The 25,637-nt window shown below is 32.4% G+C and overlaps 1 protein-coding gene across 1 annotated transcript in view; it reads right to left on the bottom strand.

The window, feature by feature from the left end:
* LOC143388537 (cadherin-10-like) overlaps positions 1–22,525 on the bottom strand; it is a 57,781-nt gene extending 35,256 nt beyond the window's left edge. The window contains 4 exon segments of the mRNA XM_077107902.1: positions 14,615–14,782; positions 15,171–15,290; positions 17,549–17,843; positions 22,370–22,525. Coding sequence (XP_076964017.1) covers positions 14,615–14,782; positions 15,171–15,290; positions 17,549–17,843; positions 22,370–22,525 — 739 coding nt within the window.
* Positions 22,526–25,637: the final 3,112 nt, after the last annotated feature.

Genomic DNA, 25,637 nt, shown 5'->3' with positions numbered 1-25,637 from the left:
GATTTTGGGGGGATACTCTATGTGTCACAACATCACACAGCAAATCATTCCATACTTTGGGAAAATCAAACAACAACTCTTAACATTGATAGCACATTCAATGGTGGGAACAAATTGGGTAGGGGTGACTGGTTAGTACAATAGGGGGATTCATTTGAACTGATTGGTTTAGGCCATGAGGGGTATATGTGCTAAACTACCTGGTTTCCCAACATGTTATCAACCACCATAAACTACTTGGGGGTCATCTGGCATTCCAAGTATTTTCCCTGTCTCATGCTGATTGGAGGTTGCTAGGGGGTTGCTATGGGTCCTCACCTATCCTAACTGAATCAGGGACACCTGGCACCAGGGACCTCTCCTGTTATTTACAGACAAACAACACAGCAGGGTGGGTATGTGCCTAGGAGTGCTCTGTGGGTTTTTCCAAGGACAAGAATCATGCCCCCTCCTTGGACAGGCTTTTCTCTGAGGTAGAGTCCAGTTTCTCAAAAGTGGAGTCACATTAGTTTCTCACTATCAAATTTCTTACTCTTTGAATTTCATCATCTTTTCCATTAGTCTTTAGGAGATCTCATTTTGCTTTTGGTTATCATCTTCTTACTGACTTCCAGTGTGTGAGTTCAGGCTTTGTTTTCACTCCATTGATACTTTACAGGAACACTAGTCAGTTCTTTCAGAGTATCTTCAAATTGGGTTTGTCTGATATTTTCTCATGAGTAGATTAAGGCTATGCACCTTTGTGAGATATATCCAAAAGGGATGTGTTCTCCGTATGTCATAACTTGTCAGGGAGTACATGCTGTCAATTTTTCTTAGGACTGATGAAGTTAACCTTGGTCACCTGGCTAAAGTGTTTCTGCCAGGTAATTAATGTCATCAAAATTGATGATAAAATTATTTTTAACCATGACTACTTACTCTAGCCTCTATGTTTTCTTTTACTTTTTCATGTTAGCTTGGACTTCTTTGTATTCTTAGACACAACCTTAGATTCTGAAAGTTGGTCTGCTGTGAACTTGCTATTATAGCTCTGGTGAAGTATCAAAAATTATTTATCATTTTATTTAATTTCTTGATTTGTACAGGACAATATCCATTACAAGGTGTATATTTCATTTTCATTATAATTAGTGATATTCCTTTTAATTTCTAGTACCTTCTGAGACTTAAATAGGATATTGTTCATGCTCCATTGGTTCACACTAAGGGGAACCCAAGTTTTAGAAATGTATTGTTATAATTGCAATGATGATCTCTCAGTATTCTTCCTCAGTTATTTGTTGGAAAGTATATATGTGGATAAAGGTGTATGCATATTTGCAAATACATATATTTGTTTTTTCCTAAGATATTAATTAAAATATTTTCAAGGTGTTCTGTACTTTTCTGAAAAACTACAATTGAGATGGAGCCTTCATCAAAATAAAAACTTTGGTCTTCTGTCAAATAATCTAAATAGATTTATTAAAAGTACATATGTTGCTGAGCACAGTGGCACAAGCCTATAATCTCAGTAGCTCAGGAGTTTGAGGCAGAAGGATCACAAGCCAGCCTCAGCAATTTAACAAGGCCATAAGCAACTTAATGAGATCCTGTCTGAAAATAAATAATAAAATGGCTCCAGATGTAGCACAGTGGTTAACTACTCATGGGTTCAATTCCCAGTACCAAAAAAAAAAAAAAAATGTTGTACACATATCACAGTTGGTTTCATGGCACGTCAATTTCAGTAGTTAATTCATTCAAAATACTTTTATTCAGGGTCCTACATGTATACTTTAATAATGCTTCTTTTTCAGAATTACTCGGAAACCATTCTTAGGGCAAGATTTATTGAGTATTTTTCAAATTTAAAAACTGTTTCTCTACATTTTAAACACAGGGAAGAATGATTTATTCATACTTTATTTATTTGCATGTCCTGTGTGTTGAATACAAGTATCTCAGTTTGTCAAATTCACTGAAATTGATTTAATTGAGAGCCAGTCTGTTCTCCCTACAAGAGCATTTACCACATAGGGCATGCAGCAGAGGAGAGCTGGAAAAGGTGCAAAGATTGTTACTTACACAGTGACTAAGGCAAAGGAGCACCTGTCACCCATCTTAAGTTTAATTTCTCTTTAAAGACATCTATTTGCATGCTTCTTAATTTTTTATCTTACAGTTGATGGTTCTTTAATTATGTGGTATGCTTTTCTATCAATTCCAAGTTATTGTTGTTTTAAATTCATTCTCAGGTGTCAGATTGAATCATCTGCTTCTCTTTTAAAGTTGAGGGCAGATAAATAATTCTTCCTGGTAAGTATGCTTTGGCCAAGGCAAGAATGTGAGGAGACAGGTAATTGCAATTTCTGTAAAGCATACAAAGAATTGTAATAAGCAAGTGAAAATCTAGACAGTGATGTTGCAGAGAAGGTTCCCTGAAAACTGAACAAAATATATGGCTACTTAAATAAATATGCTTTTGCACAGCACCTGAATTGTCATTATTAAAGATTTCAAAAGATTTTGAGTTATTTCTGTGTGGTTATTGTTGTTTTCTGCTTCTGACATTTGAGACTGATATTTCAAGTCACTTGTTCTACCATACATTTGATCAATAGGACTTTTCACTAGAATATTAAAAACATTACAGATTTGTGCACCAGAATTGAAATCATCGATACCTCAATGTGGGTAAGAAACATTGGAGGACAGACATAAGACAGGCAAAGTAAGAAATGTGACACAGACTTCCCTAATAGCCACACAAGAAGTGGCAGAAATCAGCTAGAGGGGAAGCCAGGCAAATTTTCACCTTCAGTTTTGGAATTTAGCCCCAAATAGCTACTGTTTTGTTTTGTTGATTCAAAAACAATGAGGTTCAAAGAGCTGTAATTTGTCTTTATCCTTTGTTCCCTGCCCTTGTTGGTATTCACATTTACATAAGAGTGCTCTGCTTTTCCAGAGTTGAGATAAAAAAGCACCACACATGTGAATCAACAAAATAATTTAACATTAGTTTAATTTTTTATTTGCTTTGTGTGCATTCTTATGGTAACATCTCTATGCTGCATAATAATCTCAAACAATACTTGCTTCAAGAAAAATAAAACAATTATGCATGTTTATAAAACATTCCATTGTATAATGTTTAAAAGATGTTTTTTTAATGAGCTTAACAGGAAGAAATTAAAAACTAGATAAAGCTCCTTGGAGGCAACTGCAGAGTAGTTAAGGAAATTACACAATGCTAAGTGGGCATTTAGGAGAAAGCAGAGGAGAATTGAAAGTCACACTAGAGACTGAGGAAGTGGTAAGACTTTGGAATTGAAGATACTCATCAGAGGAAAGAGAGAAACCTATATTTGTGAACCCTGGAGACCTTATCAAAAACTTAGCTTTGGGCATTTAAGTTAAATTGGAGCAAACAGAGATTCTTCCTAATATCTTAGTTTCCTGTTTATGCCATTGAGGAAAGTAGCATGACAAAGCTTTCAGAGAGGCTGCCAGTGATCCCCATAGTTTTTAGAATTTATTTTTATACATTTCTTTGAAATTGTCTCTGCGTTAATTGGCATCAACAGTTATGCAGAATTGCAATGTGTACAAACATAAAAAGTATATAGGTTTGGGGAAGGTTATGATAAACCTTAAGTTAATCATTCGTAGATATAGTACTATTCAGTCTCCTGACAGACAATATGTCTCACCTGAAATTTTAAGTTCATTAAAAATTCTTAAACAACAGCCTAATTTTGCATACCTCATTTTTTTAAACACACAGACACACCACACACAAACACACACAAACACACACACACACCACACAAACACACACACACACACACACACACATACACAAGTTTTTTCTAGAGAGTATCATGATACAGAAGGACTTTGAATCCCATTACACAAAATGCCAAGTTGATTGGTGTAGGTCAAGTTTCCTTTAGAATAACTGGAATATTGCAAGTGAGTTTTTACATATTTCTGTATATCTGATTTCTCTTGGACTCATATGATTTTATCACATGTGGGAAATAGTATATTTTCCCACTTTCGGTCACCCTAAACCTTTAGCCAAGATTGGTCACGTCTGTGTTCACTTGTGTGTCACATACATAGCTTCGATAGTCATTTTTTACTAGTCATAGATATTTATAACCCACTGTCTTTCTTTAGCTCTCTCAATTCAAAATGTTCAAATTGAATTGAAATCTCTTTCTCTTCAAAGAGACTTGTCTGGCAGAAAGCGTGAAAGTATCTTTGTATTGATATTTTACCTTTTATCCCACAAATCTTTTATCGACCTGGTTTCTAAGTCCTGTGGATCACCTCCTTAAATACACTATAATCTCAAATCCCTCCTCTCCTCAACATTAGTTCAGACTCTCATCAATTCTTGCCTTTCCTGCCCAAGTAGCGTGCTTCACTTCTACCAAAACAATTAGTCAAAAAGAAGAGCTATGCCTGATGCTTTGAAAATAGTAAGGATCTCTTAGATAATACATGCAGTGCTTTATATTCAACCCTTCTCCTGATACTAACACTGCTTGCACTTCATTTCTTTCACAATCACTGCTTTGAACCCTGGGCCCCCACCATGCTAAATCATACACCTTTCACTGAATACCAATGGTGTTCACTCTGTTCTAGCAACAAAACAAAACAAAACAAAAAAATGCTCTTTGCCTCAATGCCAATATTTTTGTTGTTGTTGTTGTTTATTTTAGAGGGAGTTTTAGATAATTTTCTCTTTACTGATGGTTTTACATGTGAGAGGGCACATCATTTGTGTTACAGCAGTCTTTGATAGCTGTAGCACTGATCTTCATAGATAATCTCTACTTACATGTTCATTCATGTTTTGTATATATATGTGGTGTATACATTTGTATTTTCACTTATACACATGATATATATTTATACACACAATATATGCATGCAAAAGCATCAAGATTGTAAGATAAATTACAAAGTGACATCATAAACTCTGTGTGTGTGTGTGTGTAAGAGAGAGAGAGAGAGAGAGCGAGAGAGAATCAATCTCTATACTTTATCCAAATGCAGATTATTGTGGGTCTACCCTGCTTCTTAATACTTGCTTTATGATTATTATAAACTATTATTATTTCCCAGCATAGTTCTTGACACACACTAGGAATTTAATCAATGTTTATTAAATCGACAAATTCTTAATAATATTATTTCTGTGTAATTCTTGCAAACTGTAGGCATTGGGGCGAAGAGGGAAAAAATCCAACAATTATTTGACATTATTTTCATGGTCGCAGTAAAAATCACACTATATCTAACTAAATAAATTATAGAACAGTGCTGTGAAACATGAGTATATTTATTTTTTCTAGAAAATAAGAAGGGGAAAAGAGACATTTTAAATTTCATTTTCTTTTCAAGCTGAAGCATCTTCCTTGGGACACACCTGACAGTTACTCTAGTTGAAAAGTGCTTGCTAACTTTAAAATGTGCAGATCAGCCTGGGGCCTACATTATCTTTGGATCCCCAGTTGAGGGGAGGTTGACTCTATTTACAAAGAGAAAACCAGCAGTTATTAAATCAAATCTCTTTGGTACCAGGCAGGGATTATGGTAGTCTCAGATCTCCCTAAATATACATGCCTTAAATTCCTATGCATATCATATAAAATTTCCTTGAAAGACCTTGTCTAGTGAAAACTTGATTATGCATCTGCCCAAGCAGTATAGAGAACTCACGAAAAGGACCAGTCATGTTTGGTCTTTAAGTATCACAAAAGCACCCACCTATGAAGGTATGATTTCATGCTCTTGTACCAAAATGCTTAGATGTTGAAGAATTCAGTGTGTCCTCCTTGAAGCTGACCATATAATCCAGATGTGTAAGGTGAATCATATAATTAACTAAAAGTGGAATGCAAGAAGGAGGAACGATTTTTTAATGTACTATTTTCTTTATATACTGCTTAGAAGTACCGAATTGAGAGCCAAATTATGTCAGTCTTCAGGCTGATCCTTCTATTCCAACTGCATAATTATGAATACTGACTTCAGTTTATAAATTTCTATTGTTTTAACTAATAAAAGGAGGGAGAAAATTATAATAGTCTTCCTCATACACATGTTGTGAAGATTAAATGAGAATGTTTGTGTTATATTTTATACTATTTAGCACATGCTATAAAAATACCTATTATTTTATAATATTGTTCTATCTTGTTTATTTTGAGCAAAACATATAATCTATACTTACAAGAAATTAATGGGATAATATAAGTCATCAATCAAGAACATCAACATCATACTAAATGGAAAAACTAAAAGCATTTCCTCTAAAATCAAGAACAAGACAATGCTGTCCACTCTCACCATTCCTATTCAATATAGTTCTTGAAATATTAGCCAGAGCATGCAAAAAAGAAAAGGAAATCTTAGGGATAAAACTAAATAAGAAGTCAAACGATCTATGTTTGCCAATGATATGATTCTATAAGATTCAAAAAACTGTACCAGAAGACTTTTACAGTTTATAAATGAGGTTAGCAACATAGCAGGATATAAGATCAATACCCATAAGTCAATAGCTCCCCTATACTCCAATACTGATTGAGTTGAATAAGACATCAGAAAAACCATCTCATTCACAATGACAGAAAAAAAAAAAAAAAGTTAATACTTGGGAATTAACCTAACCAAGGAGAAAAAATAGCTCTACAATGAAAATTATAGAACACTGAAGAAAGAAAATGAAGACAATTTTAGAAGATAAAGACATCCCATGTTTTTGAATAGGCAGGGGCATTATTGTCAAAGTGGACATTCTGCCAAAAGCATTGTATAGCTTTAATTCAATCCCCATCAATATACCACTGATATTCTTCACAGAATTAGAAGAGACAATTCTTAAATTCATTTGGAAGAATAAGAGATCCAGAATAGCCAAAGCAATACTAAACAGGAAAAGAGAAGCAAGAGGAATCACAATATCTGATCAATTTCTACTCTGAAACATACTACAAAGAGGTAGTAACAAAAACAGCATGGTATTGCCATCAAAATAAACATAAAGACCAATAGAATAGAATAGAAGACACAGAGACAAATCTACATACCAATAGGTCATCTAATATTTGACCAAGGTGCCAAAAATATATCTTGGAGAAAAGATAGCTTTTTTAACAAATGGTGGTGGGAAAACTGGATAGTTATATGTAGAAAAATAAAACTAGACACTGCAAAAAACTCAGATTGAAATGTATTAGATTAAGAAAATAGTCTGGAAGCTTTAAAACTACTAGAAGAAAATATAAGGGTCAACACTCCACCATATTGGTGCTGACACCTATCCCCAAAGTGTAAGAAATAAAACCAAGAATCAATAAGTGGGATGTCATTAAACTGAAAAGCTTTTCCACAGCAAAGGAAATGATTAATAGTATGAAGAGGGATACTATAGAGTGGGGGAAAATCTTGGCCAGCTACTCCTCCTCCAGTAGAGGATTAATATCCAGCATATACAATGAACTAAAAAAATGACCCAATCAATAAATGCGCAAAAAAAAAAAAAAAAAAAAACTAAACAGAAACTTCTCAAAAGAAGAAACACAAATAGCCAACAAATACATGAAAAAATGTTTAAGATCTGTAGCAATCAGGGAAATGCATACTAAAAGTGCATTAATATTTTGCATCATTCCAGTCAGAATGGCAATAATCAAGACTACAGATAATAAAAAATGCTGATAAGATTGTGGGGGAAAAGATACACTTATACATTGTGGGTGGGACTGCAGACTAGTACAACCATTCTGGAAAGTAGTATGGACGATCCTTAAAAAATTAGGGATGGAGCCACTATGTGGGACCCAGCTATCCCACTCCTTTGTATTGCCCCCAAAGGTCTAACATTGATATACTGTAGCAAATCAGCCACCTCAATATTCATAGCAGCACAATTCACAATCGCTAATTTATGAAATCAACCCAGATGCCCATCAATAGATGAATGGAATAAGAAATTATTACACACACACACACAAACACACACACACACACACACACACACGGTTTTTTTTCCAGCATAGAAAATAATGAAATTATGTCATTTGCTGCTAAATGGATGGAAATGGAGACTATCAGGCAAAGTGAAATAAGCCAAAATCAGAAACTGAAAATTGAATGTTCTCTCTCATATGTGAAAGCTAGAGTAAAATAAAGGAAAGAGGGAAGGAAGGACAGGATATTATATAGAACCAATCAAATACAAATTTATACACAAACAAAAGGAAGTCAAGCAGAGAAAGATGAGTCAGAGCAGGGAGAGAAAATGGGAGGGCAAAAGAGGAGGAAAAAAGTGGGGGATCATAACTGAAATTGATTTCCATGCATTGATAAGTTTGTCAGGATAACCCCAACTGCTATGTATAACTATAAAGCTGTAATAAAAAAGAACATCCAAATAAAAAGAACAAAAAGCATATATAAATATGAAATTGTTTCCAGACCTCAGTGATTCTGAATTGTTTTTTATTTTTTCTTTTAAATAGTTATAGTTGTGTATAATCTTTAGTCATAATCGAAGGGAAATATGAAGAGACAGCGTTTTCTTTTTTTTTGTTGTTGTTTTATTGGGTACCAGGGATTGAACTCAGAGGCACTTTGACCACTGAGCCAACTCCCCAACCTTATTTTGTATTTTATTTTGAGACAGGGTCTCGCTAAAGTTGCTCAGGACCTCACTAAGTTGCAGAGGCTGGCTTTGAACTTGCACTCCTCCTGCCTCAGCCTGCCAAGCTGATTACAGGCACATGATACTGTGCCCAGCTAAGGGATGGTTTTGAAATATGCAGAAGATGAGTCTTGTTAAATTAATGTTCAATTACAAAGCTCATCCATCACCTATAATTTATTTTAACAAAAACTTTCCTGTGAGAAATTTTGCATTAGTTCTCAGGTCATTAATAAATGGTGGACAACAACTGATTTTTGTTACTATTCTCAATAGTTCATGGGAAAAAAAATATAACAGACAGTAATAAATTCACTATTCTGAGTACACTTTGGATAAATCTGGATGCTATATAATAAATACCATATCAGATTCTCATTAATTTGACATGTATCTTATATATATATATATATATATATATATATATATATATATATATATTTATATATATTTATATATATTATATTTATATATATTATATATATATATAAATAATATATCATATTAATTTGACATATATCTAATATACCACAAATGAGGGTTTTTCATTCATTGCATGATCTTTGGTTTATAATTTAAAAGTTTTCCCTTCGTAAAATCTCAGCTAACCTGACGTTACATAAATTTACTTGCTATTGGTTTATGATTTCTCAACCTCAGTTGTACGAAATAAGTTCTGTGAGTAAATGCTAGGACAGCAGACACATCCTTAGCTAGAATGTAAAGTAATCTGTTCCCTTTGTATTTTGTTTCAGTGTTGTGTAGATAGCTGTAGCCTCTGAAAATTTTGCAAGGGTTTGCATCCCATTTGTGGGTCAGGTCTGTTTGTTTTGCCTGAGTCTCAGATGCTAGTCTTGTATACCAAATCAAGTCTCTTGAGTCCTATTGCTTTCTTGACACTTGCAGTTCCTTCAAAAACTGGAGCCAAATCTTAGACTCTAACTAGGTGAATGAAAACCTGACCACCGGTTTAACTGCTTTTGCAAACTCTTTTTCTCTAGAAGAGGGGCTTCCTTTCTGGTGTTTTTGTTTTGTTTTGCTTGAAAGAAATTGAGAGTAGAGTTCTGCAGCTGTTCTCTGCAACATTTAAGTAAGGAAGCTGGGCCTAGCATGCTCACTATAGATGAGATATCCCTCATATAAGCCTTGATATTTACCCTTTTCCTTCTCAAGACTCTTGACTAAAATTGAATTATTTTTCCAGGGATGTTTTTATTAAAAATAAATAAATAAAATGTAATTTTGAAAAAAATCCTGTTGTCCAGTTGCTTTTGCCAAAATACTATGATCTAGTTACAGTAATTTAATATTTGCTTAGATTATTTCCATAAAGCCTATTTGGTTTTATTATGATTTTAGGAAATTCATACAGGAAGTGAACAAAAGTAGATGGATAGGCCTAAAATATTCAAATTGGGATGCATTACAGATATATTTAAGGTATGGACATATAATATCTTTCTAACTTTTGCAAAATGAAATAGCAAATCTCATGGAACATTGAATATTTGACTAATTTGCCCTGTAGTCCTCATTAAAGATAGTGTTAAGCAGTTATTTATGAGACAAGCACATTTAGTTTATTGTGAAACTCATGATTATATATCTTTCCAGGTTTGAGGTGTTTTTATTTAATATTTGACCATTAATAAATGGCAGCTTGGCATCAGAACAAGAAAAACACTAAAATTTGAAAACTGAGATATAATCCTTGATATTTACCCTTTTCCTTCTCAAGAGAAAATCCATGTATTGAAATACTATTATATGCTATGAGAATTACTGAAGCCATTTTATTTATCTGACCTTATTGATTATTTGCAACATTATTATGAGTAACAAGTGATTTATATACAGGGATTGAGGTTCAAGAAAATCAAATTGCCTAATTTTATGCACTTTCAGTTTTTAAACTTATTGAGGCAACCTTAGAAAAAATATTTTGAGTCACATGAATTAATTGTTATTCATTTAACATATTTTAAAATGTCAACCTAAATATTATTGATATGTTGGCTTAAATAATTGTCTTTTTTATTATAAGGATTCTTAGCAGCCTCCCCAGCATCCATCCACTAGATGTCAGTAGGACCCACCAGGTAACACAAAAAAATATGTCAAGATATCAACAATTGACATCTTGCAGGCAAAATTGCCCTAAACTGAGAACCACTGTTATAAATTTACACAATAAAATAAACAAATGAGTCAGGACATCTTAGCTTGCATGGGTCCCTGTCCCTTCCAAATGACAGAAGTATTTATGCATCATATTGAGAAATATTAAATTTGGATGATTCAACTTTATTGAAAGCTTAAGTTTTGACTCTACTTTTATAATATTTAAAGATGAAGATGCTAAAAGAGCAGCACTTGCACAGATCAACATTATTGGACACTAAATAAATAAACTAAGTGCTAGACAGTGAGTCAATGCCTCAGAGAGTTATTTATTTAGTCGTACATCAGGCCACAAAGTATATACTAGTGTCCAGTGTAACTAATGACACTGGAAAATAGAAAGTGCAGTTTAGTTCATCAAGGTGAAAATGCTCTTAGAAGTACAAGACCACTGAGTCTCATGCAGGTTGATCGCAGGATCTGCTCCTGAACTGCAAATATGGCAGGTTACAATCAAATCACTCAAACTCTTGTGCAAAGGCAGCAGAATACAACAGACTCCAGAATGGCAATATGTAAATCAATGTGCAACTGATGTGATTCTGCAATCTGTATATGGGGTAAAAATGGGAGTTCATATCCCACTTGAATCAAAGTGTGAATTATGATATATCAAAAACTATGTAATGTTTTGAACAACCTACAATAAAAATTAATTAAAAAAAAAAAAAAGAAAATGCAGTTCATCTGAATTAAAATTTGATGACAGTGGAATATATTTGACCCAAGTATAAGACTTGGAGGGGAAAAAGAATGGAAAACTATCTAACTGTGTCCTATACTGATGACATATATAAAGGACAATACTGGGTTAAAAAATATATAATTAGGGCTGGGATTGTGGCTCAGCAGGAGAATGCTCGCCTAGCACAGGTGGGACCCAGGCTCGATCCTCAGCACCACATACAAATAAAATGTGTTGTGTCCATACACACCAAAAATAAATTTTTTAAAAAAATACATGTATATAATTAAAATAAATTCCTCCTGTCTCCCTTATTTTTTTTAACATGGCTGATAGAAAATTTACACTTACACATGTAGCAAACATTCTAAATACATTATATTGTTAGTAGACAGCATTGGTTTTCTCTTTATTATACCCACTCTTAGTTTCAAAGTTAGTATGAGATTTCTATGATACATTGCACATGAAAGATTAAATAAACAGAACTAACTTTGTGTATCTAATAAAATGATATTAGAAATTAAAATCAAGTTTCTTGAATGTTAGATGATTTAGGCTATCAAATGACATTCTAATTGCCATGACTGAGTGTTCCCAACAGTCAGATACAGTTGCAAATGTTTGTAATATAAAAGATAATTTAGCAAATAAAAATCACTAAATTATGTTTCCATCCATATTTTAAAATAATGAGTCAGGAAGCAGGATGTGCTAAAATCCCTTTAAATATATTGTGCTTCACATTTAGAATTGAACATTGATGTCAACACATCTCTGTCATAACTATCACTTTGGCCTTAACATCTTTAACCACTCATTTTCTTCTCATTTATATAATTGAGATCATAACACTCATCTGAATGAGTTGTTCTGATTAAATAAGGTAGGTCAATAAATAATATGGCACAGTGACCTATAAAAATGCCATTTAGAAAATGCAAAAATTATTGCAGTTTCTTCCTTTCATTATTATTAGCATCTTAATGATTATTATTGCCACTGTTACTACAGCAGGGTTTATATATTGTGCCTAAGAGATGGCAATCAAAAATTTCAAGTTAATAAAATAAAAAGAAATATTTATTAAATGAATGAATAAAGGACTCACAGCAATTGAAAACAAAATCAAGTGTATTTTCATTGATCATTACTGCCTATAAAATGTCTAATTTTCTTAATTTAATTAGAATCGATATATTTGTTTATCAAATGTGCTATTAGTGAATGGACTGCATTTTAGACTACTGAGAATTTAAGAATATAGTACTAATCCAAACGATTATTAACTACTGATAAAATACATTTTTTTTCCAAAATACTTTGCTCATTGTACATTGTGAAATTAATTAGTTATGGCTTATTCTCTTCAATTTGCATGTTCATTCTCCCAGGAATACATTTGTAATCTAAAATTTGTTTTATTTAATTTTTAATTGGTGCATATTTATTATACAGAATTGTGGGTTTTAATATGATATGTTCATACATACTTTAAAACAAAATATGATCAATTTAACTCAATACCTTACTCGCCCTACCCTCCTCCCTACCTCAGTCCTTCTTTCTCCATCTTAATGATCTTGTATATTTACAGTGTTCTTTTTTTTTCCTGTTATGAAATTTCTTTTAAATTGTTTATATCTTTAAACCTGTTTTATGGAATTATGTGTATTTATTATCAGTTTGCTTTTTATTGTAAATTGTCAAAGATAATGTGAAGATGAAACCTGATTTCTTGAAAATAGAGTACATGGATGCCATCCTTCCTCATTGTCCTGGGCTCAACCTTATGTGTGATGGGCACTTGCATCAAACACCCAGCAAGCAGTCTCCATGGGTACAGAGGCAGGCCATTGGTCCTCTGAAGAAGGTTCTATCTGAACTTAACATTCCTTCACATAAGTAATTGTAGGCAATATAATTTAAAAAATACACTACTAATCATCACATTTTGATTAAAAAACAGAGAAAAGAATAAAATGCTTTCAAATCATCCAACAGTGCTGGGGCTATAGCTCAGTAAATAAATAAAATAAAGGCATGCTGTCCATCTAGAACTACAAAAGTAAATAAATAAATAGCAAAAAAAAAGAAAGAAAAAAAGAAACCCACAGTGAATTCTTACACTATCATTCATTCTGAGTAATAGTCTTCAAAGATACAAATATCACAAAAAAGCCATTGCATTTTATATTTTAATATTTTATAGGAAAATATTTAAACCAAAACACTAACTGAAATGGAGATATATTTAGAAGTAAATATTCAGCAAATGATGAGAAATTAGATTATCACTAGAATTTGATTTTTATGTCTCATTTCTAACAACATTAAATTCCATCTTGAAGTATAGGCTCTTTTAGAATAGAAAAAAATTGATTTGGTCTTGGGTGTGTCCACTGAGACTCATTATCATTCTCTGTATGTACAATTAGGCATGTAGTCACACAAATTTGTACAAGAAAAAAAAGAATAAATGTATGTATTATAAGGGCAGAAGCTAGGGGGTCTTAATATATTCTGAATTTATTTTGAGGATTTGAAGTGTTAACAGTTGACATTAAATACACAGTGATTGGAAATATTTCTCAGGTTTAGAAGATTTTTCTATATAGCCCTTTCTGATGAAGTATTTATAATTAGTCAAATTATATTTTGTATCATAAAAATTTACCTTTAAGCTAGCGTCCTTTTATTAAGTTCTAAATAGAGAGGAGTGAATTGTTAATTATAACAGTGCATTTTCAGTAAAATATTAAACTAAATGTATAAATATAAAGATGTTTGTTAATCACAGCTCCTGTCTGAATAAAATATGCCTGAAATATTTCATTTTATTTTGAATAACAGTGAACTCATCAACATATAGTTTTAGTTCATTTGTTTAGCACATTTTCAAGTGTTTCAAATAAAATTGATAGTTCCTTTTTTATTTCTTCTTTTAACTCTATTTTGTTTTATTTTTCTAAAACTTAAAAAAAAAATTCTAAAACTTTCTTTAGAATGAGCATAAATTACCATTAAAGGCCACTTACTCTTTGGGAAGCGAGGTGGATTGTCATTGATGTCTGTCAGTGTGATGTTCACTGTGGTGGTCCCAGACAAACCTCCCATCTAGCCACCCATGCCTTTGGCTTGGATGACCACCTGGTATTGTTCTCTGTTTTCTCTGTTCATATTTGGTAAAGCAGTTCTGATGATACCTGAAGAAAATACAAATACTTTCATTATTCTAACTGGATTTTCAGTTATTATTTGATTCAGCTCACAAGTAGTATTTTTAGACTAGTGAATTTTTAAAAGATATTCTTTTGATATTGATTTCTATTAATTGTAAAAATAATTCCAGATAAATATATTCTGGCAGTTCCCAGTGTATTCTAGAGTCACCTGAATCCATGTATAAAAACACGAAAACAATTACATTTCCATTAGCATATTTGATATTTTAACATTGAGTTTTGTCATCTTTAATTGTGGCATCCTCAGACTTTCATGAGTATTAATGCTTTGTTCTCATTCTCCCCTCTCTGTACTAATAAAGATGACAAAGATGGTTAAATGAATGAACACCGATTCATTATTCCTGACCTGTTTCCGGCTCCACAGAGAAATAGGGCTGCCCTTGAAGTATGCTGTAAATGACTCTGGTGCTGTTCCCATAGGAAGGGTCATCGGCATCTGTAGCTGTGACTTGCACCACAGAAGTACCTGAAGTATCCAAACTCAGCTTAGTTCTGCACAGTACCAGAAGGAGGAGCAAAAGCTCCATTGAAGACTTCATTGATGTTTGTCTTTAATAATGGCCACTTAATAAAACTTTTACATATAATTTGGATGATAATCAATTATATGTGTGTGTGTGTGTGTGTGTGTGTGTATTTCATGAACTACTAAAATAAAGTTCATATTTATAAGGGCTTTATAGTAAGATGATAAAGTATAAATATTTGATTTTTATATTTATATAGTGTTACTGCAGTTCAACTTTAAGTTCAACTGCATAATCTATATTTAATCAACAGTATTTTATGTATAAAATAGATAATGCTGCAGTTTTTCAAATGTTAACAAATATGATCATTTTTTCAAATTCTCAGGTTTGATATTTAAATTTATTTTTATATAATAGATTTGTTTTTTTTAAAGGCATATCTAAGCACAAAGTAATAAATCTGTTCTCTTCCTCACCCCTGCACTAATTAACTCTAAAAATAATTAACATCTGATCTAGAATACATCTTTATGAATATATTAAATTCTAAACTTAGAAACAATCTAAGATGATCCTAATTTTTATGAACTACTAAAATCTAATAAAGTTCATGATATTTATAAGGGCTTTAGAGTTAGGTGATTGTCCCAAGCCCTTGGAATTTAGTAAGTAAACATTAAATAACAATCCAGACCAAATCTTTTGAGAATTGCAGTTTAAAACATTACTATTTAAATTGTTACATGTTAAAAAAAAAGTCATCATAGCGGTCACATCAGTTTAAAAAATGTACATACATTTGAAAAGTGTGTATTTGTATTAAATTCAAATGTGTGTCTCTCTAAAAATATTATCTGAATTTCTTGGTGCATTTAATTCTTTGTCATCCTCTATCTAATTAAAAATGACAGTATTAGCATTATTCTACTACAAATATGTTTATTTTTATTTAAATTGAAAAAGTAAACTCCACTTTCTTGAATTTTACCCTTTTCATGACTTCTGTTTTATAAGTTTCAAAATTCAGCCTTGTAATTCTCTACCAGCAAATGATTAATTGTGTGTTTTCAACTGGAGGTTTATTTCAATTTGAGATTCATATCAGCAGGTTTAAATATATTGTATATTTTTATATACATGTATATTTTATATATACAAATACATCTATGTATGTGTATGTATACATATATGTGTTATAATAAATGAGTATCTTAATACATAATAAGAAATAAATCAGTAATTGAATTCCATCATTTGGTATATATAGATAAGCTAAATAAACTCTTTTGGTAATTTGTAACTAATACACATAGCTAAAATTCTATATTGCATTAATAGTAATATTTTTCTTGTGTGTATGTGGTACTGTAATTAAACCCAAGGCCTCTTGAATGCTAGCCAAATGGTCTTCCACTGTGCATAAACCCCAATCTTTCTATTTATTTGAGACAGGTTCTCAGTAAGCTACTCAGGCTGGCCTCAGGATTAGAATTCTCTTGCCTCCATCTCTCCAGTGACTGGCTTTACATGTGTGAACCACTGCAACAGGCAATACTATTCTTAAAATCATTGGCCACCTATATCTGCAGGTTCTTTATTTTAGGACTCAATTTTCCTAGGTTCAAAAATATTTTTTAAAAATGTAAATTTACTGAATATGAGTAGAAGTTTTTCCTGTAATAGTCTCTATCCAATGTAGCATAGCTACTATTTCTATAGCATTTTTATTGCAGTAGGTATTATAAATAATCTAGAAATGATTTAAAATACATGTGTGGATGGGTATTCATTGTATGCAAATACTGTGTGATTTTATATGAGGAAATTGAGCATCCAAGAATTTCAGTATCTGTGGGCAGCCCTGAACCAGCCTTTGTGGAAAGAAAGAGATGACTATAATTATATCCTAGGACAGAATTTTACACATCTTTTAAACAAATCTATGTGACATAAAATTAATATTCTCACATTTTTCTATTGAAAGTCAATTTTTAATTAATTTTTAAAAGAAGATCTATCATATATATATATATATATATATATATATATATATATATATATGTTTTACAAATTCACAAGCACTGTGAAATGAATTAATTTCTTTTTTCCTTATTTCCTAACTAAAATAATGTTAAATATGTAGTCTTGATAAGGAATATAAAAAATGTTTTCAGTTAATTTATCCTAATATTTTAAGTATTCCTTGAAATTTTTCATGTTTTAAATATCTTCATAATGCTGTAAATAAACTTACCTACAACAGACATTTCAGGAACACTAGCTGTGTAAATTTCTTCTGTAAATGTTGGTTCATTGTCATTGATATCATGGATTTTTATCACAAATTCAGATTCTGGCTCCACTAGCCGCAGAGTTCTTCTGTTAATTGCTTGCGCACGTAGAGTGTAAAAGGCCATTTCCTCCCTATCAATTCTTCTTGTGGCATGAATATCACCTGTTTTTTCATCAATAATAAAAAGAGTTCCAGCTCCATCTCCAGATAAAATATATTTGAGTGATCCATCTCCTTTATCTTGGTCTAAATGAAGCTATGGGAAATAAAAATGAGCATATCCATGATAACGTTTAAAGGCGAATAATGCTGAAAGAATTCAAAGAAGGTCCTTCAAATCCCATAACAGAATAATGGGGTCAGTAATCTTACTTCTGGAAATGAGAGTTGAATAGGTTTGATAACGCTCATTTATATGCTTTAAGCACCAGGAATAGTCTTTTATGTATCATTGTGATTTTTTTCTTATAAATGGGAAAAAGTAATAAAATGAACCAAATCCCTTCTTCCCTTTACTTGGTAAATAACCATTTTCATGGGCAAATAAATCTGATTGAGACAGCAACCATCAGTCTTGATGTGTTGTTGTAAAGAGTTCTCTCAATCTTTTGCTGTATGGAAAAGTCTTTAACTCTCATATTTTGCAGGAATTTCACCTTCTACAAACTTATTATTAGTCATTGTATTTCTATCGGGGAATTAGAAATATTTTAGGATTTGTAAGATAGACAAAGCTGAAAAGCATAGTGTATACTTTAGGAAAAATATACACCATTTTTGGTTCAAAGAAAAGACAGAGACTACCTCATAAATGTTTGTAGGTCTCATAGCACAAGTTCAGATAGAAATCTACAAAAAAACACACAATATATATGTCGTAAGTCAAATTAAAAATTATTTGATACTTATTACTGAAAAAAATAGGAAACTATAAAATAAAAAATGTTCTGGCTTCTTGCCTTATCAAATCTATCTTCTTAAAATCCTTAAATGGCAAGACAATGCAGGGCAAGTCTTTTTCTTTCTTCCTTGCTTGTGTCCAAAGAAAACCACACTCAATCTTTCAAAATTAATTCACATCAAAGAGCTTTGCATGCATCCACATGGACATCCCATTCCAGTACCATCAGAGTGAGTACAAATGCAAACCCAGGAATCTGTGTGTCATGGGAAAGTTCCGTATATTCTGCCTGTCACCAGATACCCACCTATAAGGTCAGCCCCCAGACTTATGGATACAGGTATCAGTGAGTGAATTTGGTCTTAAGAAGACTTGGAGAAGAGATACCCATAGAACCTAAAGGAAGCCCAAGGATGTTTGAGCAGGTAGTAATGTGTCCCTCATGCATTGTGGATTATAAAAATGGATATAGATTCTAGTGAGTGTATCTCTTGCCTTCCACTGGATTTGTGTCCTTAAGGAATGAGGTTGGCCATAGGAAGCACGAAGTTTGGCTTTGAAAACCACAAGGATTGTAAGGTTTTCTTCACTTGTAGCACACAACCAGTAAACATTTTTATGTTAGGATTACAGTTTTATTATTTGAAACAAAATATTACACTTCAAATTTTTATTATTTGCCTTAAGATATATTTAATAAATTGTAGATTTTTCTTAATTTCTAATATTAGCACTATCAACAAAAGTAGTTTGATTTTTAATGATTATCAGTAATTTGTATTTACCTATCAACTCTTGAAAAATATTTTTATTTCTCTTATTTCAGGATTGATAACTCATTATTACAAATATAATGCAAGACAGAAAACCCAAAAGGCATATTCACTTTAGAGACAAAGATAAAGAAATTAGAGAACAAAATTTTAAATACATTTTTAGCTATTCATAAACAGTAAGGTAGGGGTGGAAAACTCAGGAAATATCTACTTTTAACTGAAAAGCTCTTAGAAGTAACATATGATTGTGTTGTCCAGGGAACCACTCTCAAAAAGTCACAAGATTGATGCTTTTTAGTAAATGAAAATGCACATAGTTGCTGGGAAACTTTCCAATTATATGCATGTACCACACAGTGGTAATTTTCCATATGGCAGATCTAGGCATTGCACATTTCTTTCTGCCTGGGAATCAAAATAATTCAAGAAAAGAGCATTGATAATATCAATATCCATCATTTGAACAGATGACTTTATGGTTTGCAATAGACAGTTCTGATTTTTTTTATTCATTCAGTAATTTGAATGGATAAATATTTGTTTATTATCAGAAGAGTCAGGTACAACTAAGTGAAATCAAAAATTTCATTCTAGTTCAATGAAAGATTCAAACAAAGTGTGGATGGATATTCACAGGACAGCTACCAAACTAGCCTACAGGAATAATGGAGGGTTTGTTAAGTATACACAACCAAACTACCCAATTAAGAATAAGAAGACATTTGAACTAGGAAAAGTTTTCCATTTTACAAATTTTACATCTTAGAAAAGAGGATGAATATAGAACATAGATTTTGGTCAAGGATATAAAGCAAGATATGAAACTGATTAAAATCAGTTCAACTATTCTAATCAATAAAACATATTTATAAAGCTGCTCATATGGTGAGATATTAATTTCTATAATGCTGAATTTTAGAATATAAATCACAGCAGGATTTTTACCTATACTTACATTATACTACAGAGAGTAAAAATTAGATCCTATAATTGGATCACATACTGTGGGAGTTTCCATTGGATTAGAAAATTGTACATGTAGCAGGGAATCAAAGAGATGAGAATTGTAAGTCAGACTGTGACATTAAAAATTGGAAAATGAAGGATGTCTACTTTCTCCAACAGAAATATAACTAAGAGAATAAAATAGTTATAATTCTAACCATCGCATTAGTTTTCTCTATGTATTTGTGTTTTATTGTTAAGAAACTATAGACAATAATTTTTTGAACTATACAATATTGAAGTAATGATAATTTGTATTTAAAGAAAACTTTGCTTACAGAGGGCCACAAGTAAACTCTATTATATTAGTTAAGAGTAATAAATAAATAAATATATTTTTTTTAAAAAGAGTAAAACATGAAGCTGGATGTTGTGATGCACAGCTGTAATCCCAGCTACCAGGGAAGTTAAGGCAGGAAGATTTGCAATTTGAGACCACCTTTAACAACTTAGTCAGACACTGTCTCAAAATAAAAATTAAAAAGGGCTGGGGATGTAAATCACTGAAGAGTGTCCCTGCATTAAATTTCAAGTACTGCAAAAAAAAAAAAAAAAGACAGTAAGCAAAGGAATTTTAAAAAAAAAAGGAACAAAGAAAAGAAAAAGAAAAACAAATGTTGGAACTGAGCACGTAGCTCAGTGGTAGAGATTTTGGCTAGCATGTCATGTGTGAGGCACTGGGTTCAAATATCAGCACCACCTAAAAATAAATAAATAAAATAAATGTATTGTGTCCATTTACAACTAAAAACAAACAAAAAGAAAACAAAGATTAAAATGACCTTATTTACTGTCTTGATATTAACCTCTGTTTAATGATAGAAGGGTTTTTAAAAAATTGAGAAATGTATAAGTAAAAAACTAAAATTGATATCTGTCATACTAAATGAGTCAGAGAGATGAATTCCTATACTCTCGAGATTGGAGAAAATGCCTCTTCCCGAAGATAAAACCCATGGTTGTTAAAGGCAGCTCCTTGCAGGGACACCGAATGCTGATGCTTTCCTAGCAGACATAGGAAGAGACAAATGGGCAATCCTTCTCCTCTATTTTTACATATCTCCTTAGTTTTCCAATCATCTTTTCTGAGCATACTCTATTCACATGTGCACTGGCATTGTTTCCTTCCGTCATTCTGTGTATGTGTGATACAGTTTATTTCTTGTTCTGCCTCATTTACTAAGTTCAGACAATAATTAATTATTATGATTGCAACCCTCTAATTACTCTTCCTTTTTTTATTTGGATATGAGGAGTCAGTGCTTGAATTTGTTAAACATTTAATTGAATAAGATCACTTATTTTTGTTGCAGAGAAGAGGCATCAATGGAACATGTGTTAAAAAACTTATCGCATCTATTTACAGAGAAATAACTTTCATAAGAACTTGTCTTGTGCTATTTTATTATATGAGACTAAGTTTTCTTTAAACAGGGAAAAAATATTAGATTATTATGGCTTTAGTTTCTCACTAACACCTGTTTTGCGGTGTGAAACATTTGTGCCACAAATCTTTAAGAAGAAATTTATGATAATACTGACCTTTTCTTTCCTTGAGGAAAGCCTATTAAAAATTCACAACCTGCTGTGTTACTTGTAAATTCACAAGCAGATAAAGGACATGGCAAGATACATGACAACTAATGAAAATAGAACAACTGGTACTGTACTGCACATTTAAAAGTCATCTTCCTATGCCTTAACTTTATTCAGATATGTTTAATTATAACATCATTACGTTTGTTTATATTGACTAGTTGTAATATTTAAAACTAAGCAATCCATTTATATTAAAGAATTATTTGAAATATAAATGATTAATAAATGCCTGGTAATTTGAAATGTAGCACATATCTGATATTTTTATAGAATTTCTAATAAAGCAGTTATTTGAGATATTTACATAAAATAAAGCTTATAAGCTAAAAGGAACTCTGGATTACCCAGCTTAGGAACTAGAGAGTCAATTGTTTATTACATGGAAGTTAAATCAAGAGTAAACTCCAGGATGGGTTCATGTTGGAGGATCCTTGTTTCACAGTGTTCAGTCTGCTATAATCAGCTCTACAGACACATAGTTTCTATACAACAGAAATTTACATTCACAGTTCTGGAGGCTGGAAAGTCCAAGAACAATGTGTCAGCAGATTCAGGGTCTGCTGACACCTTCTCTTCCGTACCTTCTGGCTGTGCCCTCCATGGCAGAAGGAACCAGGGGTCTGCCTGAGGCTTCTTATATAAGGGCACTGTACCCATCTTATTCCTGAAGGTTTTTTAACCTGCACATCCTATCCACCACCCAAAGGCCCATCTAATACCATCACCTTGGAGGATAGGGATTCAAAATGTGAATTTAGGGTGAAACATATATTCAGACCATAGCAAATCTTTTACCTCTTGATAGCAGTTCATTTTTTTCTGTTCATTCATAAAATAAGAAAATATCACTAAAACAATAAAAGAATCTATCTTCAGAGTACATAGACGTTTAACATGTTACTGAAAGAATCCATAAAGGCTTTTACCTCATTTTTCCACTTTTGGCTAGAAAAAAATATTGAAAAAATTTAAAAGTGAAAATAAATACCAAGCCAGTCATAGTGGCACATGCCAGGGGTTTAGGAGGCTGTGGCAGGAGGATCACAGGTTCAAAGCCAGCCCAATCAGTTTAGAGATGCTGTAAGCAACCTGGTTAAACCCTGTATCAAAAATAAAAGGGGATGAGGATATGGCACAGTGATTAAGTGCCTTTGGGTTCAATTCTTGGTAGGAAAGAAACTAAAGAAAAGAAAAGAAAAGAAAAGGAAAGGAAAGAAAGAGAGAGAGAGAGAGAGAGAGAGAGAGAGAGAGAGAGAGAGATGGGGCGGTGGGGGAGGAAGGGAGGGAGAGGGATAAGGAAAGGAAAAAAAAAATACTAGTACTTCCTGTAAAAGTCAGATGACTAGTTCTGAGAAACTTCTTCTATTGTTTATATTGTGAGATTCTTTCTTATTCAGAATATTAAGACCATTTTAGATATTGGTAATTGTTAGTATTTGACTCCAGTCCAAAATCTGAGAAATAATTGTATAGATAAGTAGAATCACATTTGTAGTGTTTATAGTTCTCTGAAAGATGAATTTTGATAAAAGAATCAAGAGAACTATAACATACATTCTCTGAATTTAACAATTTCAGTTCATTTTCATGTTCATTGTTGTAAAAATATCAGATATTGTTGAATAGTTTCTGACATACAACGAGCATTTTATGATTGATTTTCTTTCAAATAGCTTAGATATTTTATTGTTGCTGAAAAGAAATCTAGAATGTAACAGATATCCTTTGCGATTCTGGTGGTATCAACATTAACATACTGCTCTTACTGGTCCAGTGAATTATATCTTATGAAAAGTAAGGCAATGACTCAAATAACCAAATTCAATAAAATATACCAGTGAAGGTAGCCTAGCATCAGAAATCAGCTGAGAGCACATTAATGCCAGCAAACACAATCTGGTCAGAAATAAATAAATAGTTAATCTTTTGGGGGGGCTGGGGAAGTAAAATATGGACAGGGTGGTTGGCCTTGCAATTATGAGCCCCTGACTGGTGACCCTAATCTGGATTGTCAAGGAAGTTTGGGAGTTCTTTCTGAAGCCATTAAGAATTCCTCAAGACTCTTCAAGAAATCAGTTTTCATATCAGTGAGTGCTGTACAATTCTAGAAGGTACCACCTTTTAGAAAATCAGTTAACTAGCCAGGGATGACGGTGTATACCTGTAATCCCAGCAACTTGGGAGGATGAAGAAGGAGTTATCACAAGTTCAAAGTCAGCCTTAGCAACTTAGGGAGGCTCTAAGCAACTTAGCAAGACCTTGTCTCAAAATAAAAAAAATTGAAAGGGCTGGGATGTGGCTCAGTGGTTAAATAAAACTGAGGTAAATCCCCAGTACCAAAGAAAAGAAAGTTTAGTAAACTTACATCTTGAAGCATATCAATTAGGGTTTTTTTTCTAGTACAGAAAAACAGGGAGAAAACATCAAAAGCATTGATTTTTTTTCATAGACATGCTTTTATAGGCATTATCTACTTCAGAGGCCCACAATTAAAAAAGAAAAAAAAAACACCATTCTATATGGCAAGAACATCAGTGTCATGTATAATATACAGTAGACATAATATTTCTAACTTGGGAGATTATCCTTTGTAAATAGAGTTACAAAGAAAATATTTTAGAGAAAGTTTATATTATTTAATAAGTTAGTATCTTCCTTCTTATAGTTTTGAAAATGAGTAAATTCTGCAAACTATTCCTTTGTGGTCCAAAAAAAAAAAGGTGGACATTGATACCTTATTTTCCCACAGTTTAGAAAAGTCTTAACAATTGTGGATTTACAATACATACATAAAATATGTATATATTCAAATATATATGAATTTTTTTGTGTGTGGGGGGGATACTGGGGAATTAACCCTGAGGCACTTTACAACTGAGCTGCAAGCCCAGATTTTTTTTTTTTTTTTGAGACAGGAGCTCACTAAGTTATTCAAGGCCTTGTTAAGTTGCTGAGGCTGTCCTCAAACCTGCAATCCTCCTGTCTCAGCCTCCCAGGACACTGGGATTACAGATGTGTGTCACCATGCCTGACTTCATTTTTTATTAATTATGTGAAAAGAGATTGAAGAATAATTAGTAAAGGAAGATCATGTCAATACTATGAACTGTGAAAGCAACTGAGAATATTTCTGTCCACCTCTTCACCAAAAAAATGTGTGATAACAGATGCTATGAAAGGAAAGTGAGGGCTAGGAATAAATACCAATGGAAGGAGTTTATTTAAATATTTCTTGAACTGAAATGTACTACACCAAATTGAAGATAATGGTGAAAATTCTGCACGTGGTGTTTTATGATTTCAAGAGAATTTAAGACTAGGCTACAAAGGGTGATTTGAAGGGGTTGCTAAGCCCATAGAGGTCCTTTGTGTAGGGAGGAGAACTAGAAAGAGGAGTTTGGATGTTTATATTCATACGTTTAAAATAATTATTAAAATGAGAATTGTTTTAAGATGCAATAAATGTTATTGTATAAAAAACTTAATTATATGTATGTGGTATGTATGTGTGAAAAATACAAAAACAATACTGAATGCAGTATCTGATAGATGCACAGATCCTCTGAAATATAGGGCATTAGGTTAAAATGGAAAAACTTATTCTAGGTTAACTTTCTGTGTTTTCCTAATCAAAAGAATAGAGAGATCAAGATATGAGGCTGTCATCAATAAAGCAGGCTGCTTCTCTGGCTGAGACATCTGCACCTTTATCAGATAGAAAGACAAGTTCCCCAGAAGTACTAGATGTCATGCATCCATAACTTCTCCC

This window comes from Callospermophilus lateralis (assembly GCF_048772815.1).
Source record: "Callospermophilus lateralis isolate mCalLat2 chromosome 11 unlocalized genomic scaffold, mCalLat2.hap1 SUPER_11_unloc_2, whole genome shotgun sequence".
Taxonomy (NCBI): Eukaryota; Metazoa; Chordata; class Mammalia; order Rodentia; family Sciuridae; genus Callospermophilus; species Callospermophilus lateralis.
This window is presented reverse-complemented; position numbering and strand designations above follow the sequence as displayed.